Here is a 7,886-nt window from a genome sequence, read left to right on the forward strand (position 1 = left end):
TGAAAGGCAATTGAAAAAGGCAAGTGATGTGGAGGGAGAATAAAGTGAGGTAGAAGGAGAGAGAAAGGCAATTTTTGCCTTGCCATTGAAGATGGTCTTAAAGAGGCGTTTTGGGGAGAAAGCTGCCACAATGGCAGCTTTCCACCCCCTCCCCGAGGCAAAAAACTCAAAACAAACGGGGCCTAATATCTAAATAACAGATCAGCCCACACCGGCGATTAAAAGGCCCATCAAATCTCGTCTCCCCTTAAAATTGGCGTTTTTTTGGTTTACCATTTTTATTCACTTTTTAAAAAAAAATTGGGAAGCCATGGGAGTGGAATCGAACTCCAGCGAAACTCGGCAAGCAGTTCCCACGGCGACGACCGCCGACCAAATCCAAGAGCTGCTCGAGGTTCTCATCTCTCTCCCAATTTTCTTTTTATTTCTCTTTGTTTCTGTTGAATATTTATCTGAGACATTTCATCGAACACGTGGTCTGCTAGGGTTGAATTGATGCCGTCCATAAACGAAACTTATAAGAACGATATTATGAAAGTAAAATAGGAGCGTGTCAATCCTTTTTTTTTCTTAATTATTGAATTTTATGTTTGATATGAAATTTCTAGGGTTTTATAACAACGCTTGGAAATAAATGCTAAAATTATTGAACGCACTTCCCCAGCTGCCATGCCCTTTTATGCTTGGATCCATTTACCATTTGTGCTCAATCTTAGCATGTCGATCGCCTTGATGCTGCGCCAAACGCTGACTTTCCAAAAACTAGAGCTTAGTCTTACTTGTACTAATGACTGAATCTCATTATTTCATATTTTTGTTTACACCCTTCTCAGTTGTTACGCTACTCTGCAGCAAATAAATTGGACCTGAGCTTACTCAAAACCCATGTTATGTAGGTTTGGCCAATGTCTTGAGCCAAGCACACAACTGCGATATGTGTCCTAACTCCTATGAGATTTAGACATTAATATAGTTCAAAAGGTTATTATTATTTCAGAAGTTCTTGCTATACTATATGAAGTTTTATTGGACGACCGATTATGAACAAGGTAGAACAGATGTTTCACACAAGTTAGAATACTCGTGTTTGACTCTGTTGGGTAAACGGACAAGTGCCTAGGGGAAGCACTACGAGTCGATCAAGGCGTTGTTATCTTCACCAGCTACGACCTATCCTAAAATGCTTGAGGATAGAAATTTCACATAAAATTTCGATGTTATTGTCTTTTTCATTATTGGTTAGAAGATTGATATTCATTGAGTTCATTGACCATGTCTTCAATGGGCATTGTAGTATTTCCCAACTTTTATCAACTTGCTTTAGAAGTGAGGCTCCTTTAACCAATTTGCAGACTTGGATGTATTCTTCCCAATGCTTTTTTGAATCTATTTGCACTTGTTTGAAATCTTTATAGCCTTTGTCAACATCTGATAATGGCAAGGATACCAGTGAAGATGACTTTCAAAGACTGCATTGAATAGTTTAACTAACCAAATTAGCTTGATGCAGGTCATTTGCATTTCAAAAGGATCTTGATTTCTTTAATATTGTGGAATGCTGATGCAAAAGAGGATGAGGTTACGGTCTTGGAGATGAGTTAATGATGTTGTATAACACAGATGAAAATAATCATAACAAAGAATTCTCCCTATTTTGTCTCCTTTTGTCTGTAGAAGCCTGATGAGGTCCAGGCATAAGAAAAATTGGTCCTAGAGATGTTAGGAGGAAAATTAATAGGTGTGGATTCCATTTGGAGTTAAGAATGTTGACCTTTGGTTTACGTGTGTCTATTTTGTTTTCATCTCCATTCATGTTTCTTCTTTGTTATTATTGCTTCTTTATTCTCACCATGTTTAGAACTTTCCAATTTGTTTCTTCTTTGATTTCTTTTCTTGGTTAATTTTGATCAGTTACCATTAATGCAAATACAGGGCTACAGCATAATTATATCGGTAGTGGAGGCCACTAATTTTAGTCAAAGGAACATCATGTAACACAAAACTATGTTATCTGTTGTGGTTGTTTTTTCTGTCTGAATTTAACAGACTACAACTTGAGCTTAATTGTATAGCTGTAGTTTATTTACTATTTCATTCTGCAACAGGCAGCTAGGTATGGTGACATTGACGATGTCATAAGCCTATTCTCCATGGGTGTTTCTCTTGATTCTAAAGATTCCCAAGGCCGAACAGGTTCTGATCTTCGAACCTTATTCCTTTCATAAGTTTTAGCTTATGTAATTGTCAATTATATATTGTCACATAGATTTTACTTCATTAAAAATATATATATTCCACAAACTTATAATTGCAAATGTAAGCGTTTATGCTAATGGGGAAGTTGAGAGTATCTTCTTAATGGTCATACACCGGTCATTAAATATTGTTGAGGAAATCCTCATTTGGCAATCTTGGATTATATGAGGAAACAAGTCATGGCATCACACATGTGCAAAATGTGTTGGTTATTAGTGCAAGGAGGAAGACATAGTTGGAATTAGATTAGTTATATTTCATATAATGGGAATGCACACATATGGTAGAATATATTATGATTATATTTGTCCTTCCATAATTAGGTTGCCATGTAGCCTACTGATAATTGTTTTTATCTCTTGATCAATATAAGAAATAGAGCGGAGTTTCCCCTCTTTCTATTTGTCCTACATTATTTAACAAATAATGAAAACAACACACTTATGATACTTGTAATTCTTAGGCGAACACTCAGGTTTATGATTTAACTGGCAATGCTAGCTTAAAAGGGCTTTTTTCCCTCTCCATTTCCCCTAAAAATAGGACAAGCTCACTATGATTGTTAGTTGAAGAATTTTCTTTCAGTTGCATGGAGAGACTTTATTGGATGACAGGCTTTTGTATGAAGGACATGGCATCCGCATACTTGTGAACTTTGGGAACTGAATTTGGATCACTTGCTATGTGCTTGTACAAATATCAGAGTTAGCTCCACTAATATTTTATTGTTAGCATATATAGGCATGTAGCTCATTCTGCTAGGCATAGGAAGATGGGGATACTGGATCAGGAAAACAGAGGTAGAGTTATTCAAGTTATAATAAGATAACTAAGTTGAAGCGAGATAGTAACCTATTTTAAACTAAGTTGAAGCAAGATAGTAACCTCAATAGATTTAAGATATTCCATAAGTCAAAACAAATATTAAAATAAGTAAACCTAAATATTCTCCAATTGTTTCAGATATATGTGATGGTTACAGCCAGTTTGGAGAGAACTGACTTATTTCAAGAAATCTGAAGTTGTATCACTGAAGTGGAATGTCAGGTAGGATAACGCAGTCGGTAGGTTGAATGATAAGTTTTAGATGTGGCAGGCCCAATACATGAAAGATTGGCATGGTTCTTTGTGCAGTTCTCTTTCCCACTCAATTTACAATAGCCTTCTATCTGTATGGAAATCAGTTAGCAATTTGCTATCACATAGTTTCTGTCCCATTACTAGGATGAGTATTTAATGTTTTGGTCATATGATTATAATATGCTTCTGTTCCTTCTTCTATATTATTTGAGTCTTAACGAGTCTTTCAAATGTTTCAAACCTTCCTCTGCTATTCTCAGCTTGACTTTTGCAAATTATTAATTTGTTTTTCTATTGATTTTTTGCTATCTCGCTCTAATGTGGATCACTTTTGTTTATCTTCTTCCTTTACACTTTCAGCACTTCATATGGCTTCTGCTAATGGGCACCTTGACATTGTGCAATATCTCATCCAGAATGGTGTGGTAAGAAAATTTTCAGAATATTTTGGCATCAGAGAGTTCTATAAAAAAAGAGATGAATTCAGGTGGCTACTATATCTTTCTGATCTTAGCGTGAACGGTTAAGGGACAAGTTATCAGATTTGGCTTTGTCAAAGATAACTTTCAGTATATTCTGTTATGTAGACGTTCCTATGGAACATTTTGTCAAAGAGTTCATATCTAAACTGTATTGCGGTTGATTCCTTTGTTAGATTTGTTAGATTACACACATACAGTACAGTTCCATGCAATTCTAAGTACAATACCACGCATCTGGAAGTACAACAGCATGTGATTGTTGGATAGTTCTCAGTAGAGATTCTTTTATGAGCAAACGAAAGAATGAAGTTTTAAACAATTAAATGATTACTTAGCACTCCTTAGTTCAAAACTTTTAAATGACTTTTCCTTATTGGATTGTAATATGTAGATGCATTTTGTAGTTTATCTCAAGCATAATCATGACACAATGATATTTTATCACAGAACATTTTCTTTATAGTAGCATACTTAAGAAGATTTTCATTTGTAGAATGTATTATGGTAATCATGTACTTAAATTAAATGTCCAGACAAGTCCCAGAAGCTCTGCTGTATAGATTGTGGTCAGTAGTTAGATTTGCTAGAACAATTGGCTTCACAAATGTCTATACCCTCGTGAAAAACCCATAGAAAAGGTAAGTTTCACGGGATTTCAGGAGTGTTGTACATAGGCCTTCTCACACTTATATATCTTATGTTTCTACATGGTTAATACATCTTGCTCATTGTTTGTTCAATCGCTGATTTTATAAACGGACTGATACTTGGGCCCTTTTTGGTTGGTCAAGGGGGGAAAAACAAGAAAGTGCATTATAGGAAACACCTTTCATATAATGTTTTGCTTTTTCTTGTTTGGTTACCACTTTGAAATTAGGAGGGAGGATGATGCGCTACCCTCCCATTGGCTGATTTGACTTTAGTTTTAGGAAACCTATTTCCGGACTTTTTTTTAGGAAATCACTTGAAAACTCTTTTGTGGATATGTTCAGTTCAACTAGAGAAATGAGAATTCAACTGTGTATATATGAGACTCCTTATGAATACATCTCAGTTCCTTCAAGTTTAGATGAGAAATAAACAACATCTTAAACCCTAGAAAGACCCTAATCATAGCCATTAAATAATTGAAATAAACACTTAATTGTTTGGACTAGTTGGCAAATTCAAGGCCCAATTTAATCAGCTGTCGAGCTAGTGCAGATAGGAGATTGAGCAGGTTAATCAGTGTCTGGAACGATTCAAAGTAGTTGAATTTTTGACCAGTGAAAAGAATGAAAGGAAAAGACAAGTCAAACGAGTGTTAGCAGTTGATACATCTGGCTGGAAGGGGGAAAATGATTGAAATTTGGTTAAATAGTAGAAAGAGATGTTACTTCTGATTGTTTTCCATAATGCTAAGCAGCTAATGTGCCCTTACTAATACTTAAAAGATACGCCAAAGCTTCTTCCTATTTGATGTAAAATGATGACCATTGTCATGACATGAAGTTTCAAACTTATAGTTTGTCTTTATAAATGAATTAAAAAAGTTCCAAGTGAGCATATTTAGCATTATGACGGTGCTCCAATGCCATATGGGAGCAATCATTTTCTCAGGACAGAAAATTTTAAGAAGTCTAGACTAAAGGTTTATAATGGACCTATAAGCTGGGAAAATGGTGATGAAGGTTCTGAAGATTTATTTTTGATGACGCGTCTGCTGGCTTTAGCTGACTATTTTCAAGGCTTGCTTTTGATAGCATGTAATAATCCTTGTATCTGTGATTGGTGCAGGATGTCAATGTGTCAAATGCAGAAAGGAATACTCCCCTTCATTGGGCGTGCCTCAATGGTCATATTGAGGTGAATAGGGTGCTTACATTTTGGTTTTAATTTATTTGCTCTGTATGATCACTGATATGAGAAAGAGAACACTTTCAGGTAGTGAAGGCTTTGATCCTGGCACGAGCTACTGTAAGTGCGCTGAACAGGTAACTTCGATCACATTTCTTTTGGTTAAATATGAAATTGTTCATTTGGCTTGATAGTTTTGACATTTTCAAAACTTGGATTCTTAACTTGTTGTGTAGCTATGAGCGAAGCCCAATGGATGAAGCAGTGAATAGAGGGAAAATGGAGGTAGTCGATGCGATCAGCACTGCAGTGGCTCAAGTGGAACTCGAAGGGGTTGGCGTTTCTTAACACAGTGAGTGAGGATTACGTGAGAACACCTACCAGCTTTATCCGACTTAAAAGAGTTAAAAGAGGTTTCTTTTTGTCCTCAGGACTGTTATGTACGAAATGTTCATTGTACCATAGAGATAATAGCATTTGGCCCCTGTTTGCTTCTTGGAAATTCTAGGGAGAGAGAACTTTATTTAAAGAACATTAAATTAAGATAAGTGGATCCGAGGTTGTTCCTCCTTTCCATTTTGTCTGTAGTGTCCTCCAGCTATTGGTTTAGTGCCCTACGTCGAAGAAATGATTACAAAATTTATCAAAACAACTTTTATACAAGCAGGATACTCCGAACCATTCATAGTGAGAGTAGGGAGCAATTTAGACATATCAAATTGCCACTGGGAGCAACTTAGAGATTTATATTCGAAATGAAAAGATGTGCTCACCACGCAAGCGGACGTTGTTATGTTCAGGGGTGGTATCATGTTGATCAGTTGTCTTAAGGTCATCTCATCAAAGGTATGATAATTAGTTGGTTGTAATATCTTTATCTCATGATGTTGCATCAATGAATCCGCCCTTTTATACATGGATCATCACCACAGAGAGACATACCACTGAGGAAATGACAGGATGCTTTCTTGTGAGCGTGGGTTGTCAAATATGGGCCATGTTGCGTTCCCTTGTTTATATAACTAATTGAAAGTGGTGAATAACTACTTCCCGTTTCCCGTTTCCCATGAATAAGGATTTACTGGGTATTCAAGAGAGTATTACCAGTAGGGGTGGAAAAGAACCGAATTCAAATTGAATACCCATTATTCGTTTTTGTATTCGGCTCCTATTTGACTATTTGAATTCGCATGTGAACCTGAAACGAATAGGAAATCCGTATTCGAATTCGATTCGGGTGCTATTCGAATATTAGATAACTATTCGCGAATATTCATTAACATTGTTTGGGTAATATTTACAAATTATTCGGTCCATGCTTATTAGATATTCGACAAATATTTGTTATCCTAATCTTGCAATAGAGCCAAACATGATATACCTTGATGAATATGCAACCTAGTGATATATAATGTTCAGAAACAAAAAAATATTTATCCACATTTACAAGCAGCAAAATGAAATTTTAAAGACTATACTGTATAAACGAATGGTTCATTAAACAAACGAATCTAATATACATATAGTTAAATTCTGTTCGTTTATGAACCGAATAATAAAAACTATTCGTTTATTATTAAATAAACTATCGAATCAAATATGACCAAATACTTAGGCCAATAAATACTAAACTATTTGTTAAATATCTGATTCGTTTCCGCACCTAATCACCAGGTACAAAAGTAGCAGACGAACAGGAGCTAATATCAGGAAATAAAAGTAAGGCTGAAAAAGAACTAGTGCTTGAACTAATTATATCCATCCACCTGCCCACTAACAGACGCTAAACATTCGTCTCAAAATCTCCCTCGACTTTCAATCATATATCGTTTCGATATATTGTGGTTAGTGTTTAAAAACACGCTCTACCCAGCTCAAGACTGGCCTGAGTGCTCCTACTCGATACCAAAATATGTTGGGTAGCTGAAAGCCGTTTGATTATGTGGTCAAACCGCATAATCGAACGGTTAAACATTATGCACTCATATAATAAAATTATGTGGGCGCATAATATACGCAACTTGATCAGATTCGAACTTAATTACCCTAAAGTCTCCATTTCGCTGCCTCGAAAATCCTCCCAAAATAATATAGTCGCTTTTGAAGAGACAGTCAAATTATAGGAAATCACATAGGACAGATTTTGGTTCTGTCTGTTCGACTGCGGCAACATGTGCAGTCGACTGGAAACATGCATAGATTCAGGGAAGGCCTCTGAACTTTTGACGGTCG

The 7,886-nt window shown here is 36.0% G+C and overlaps 1 protein-coding gene across 1 annotated transcript; it reads left to right on the forward strand.

The window, feature by feature from the left end:
- On the forward strand, positions 228 to 6,237 carry LOC109850325 (ankyrin repeat-containing protein P16F5.05c). The gene is made up of 6 exons (XM_020420326.1): positions 228 to 394; positions 2,106 to 2,193; positions 3,697 to 3,761; positions 5,595 to 5,663; positions 5,742 to 5,791; positions 5,891 to 6,237. Exons 1-6 carry the CDS (start codon positions 311 to 313, stop codon positions 6,000 to 6,002), a joined length of 468 nt encoding a protein of 155 aa, XP_020275915.1. The 5' UTR covers positions 228 to 310; the 3' UTR covers positions 6,003 to 6,237.

The sequence above is a fragment of the Asparagus officinalis genome, chromosome 7 (assembly GCF_001876935.1).
Source record: "Asparagus officinalis chromosome 7, Aspof.V1, whole genome shotgun sequence".
In the NCBI taxonomy this organism is placed as follows: domain Eukaryota; kingdom Viridiplantae; phylum Streptophyta; class Magnoliopsida; order Asparagales; family Asparagaceae; genus Asparagus; species Asparagus officinalis.

Bases quoted from the DNA above. Each gene is read 5' to 3' on its own strand.
- LOC109850325 (XM_020420326.1), top strand. From the start codon at position 311: ATGGGAGTGGAATCGAACTCCAGCGAAACTCGGCAAGCAGTTCCCACG. The intron at 2,194-3,696 runs GTTCTGATCTTC...TTACACTTTCAG, and splicing joins AGATTCCCAAGGCCGAACAG to CACTTCATATGGCTTCTGCT. The intron at 5,664-5,741 runs GTGAATAGGGTG...GAACACTTTCAG, and splicing joins GCCTCAATGGTCATATTGAG to GTAGTGAAGGCTTTGATCCT.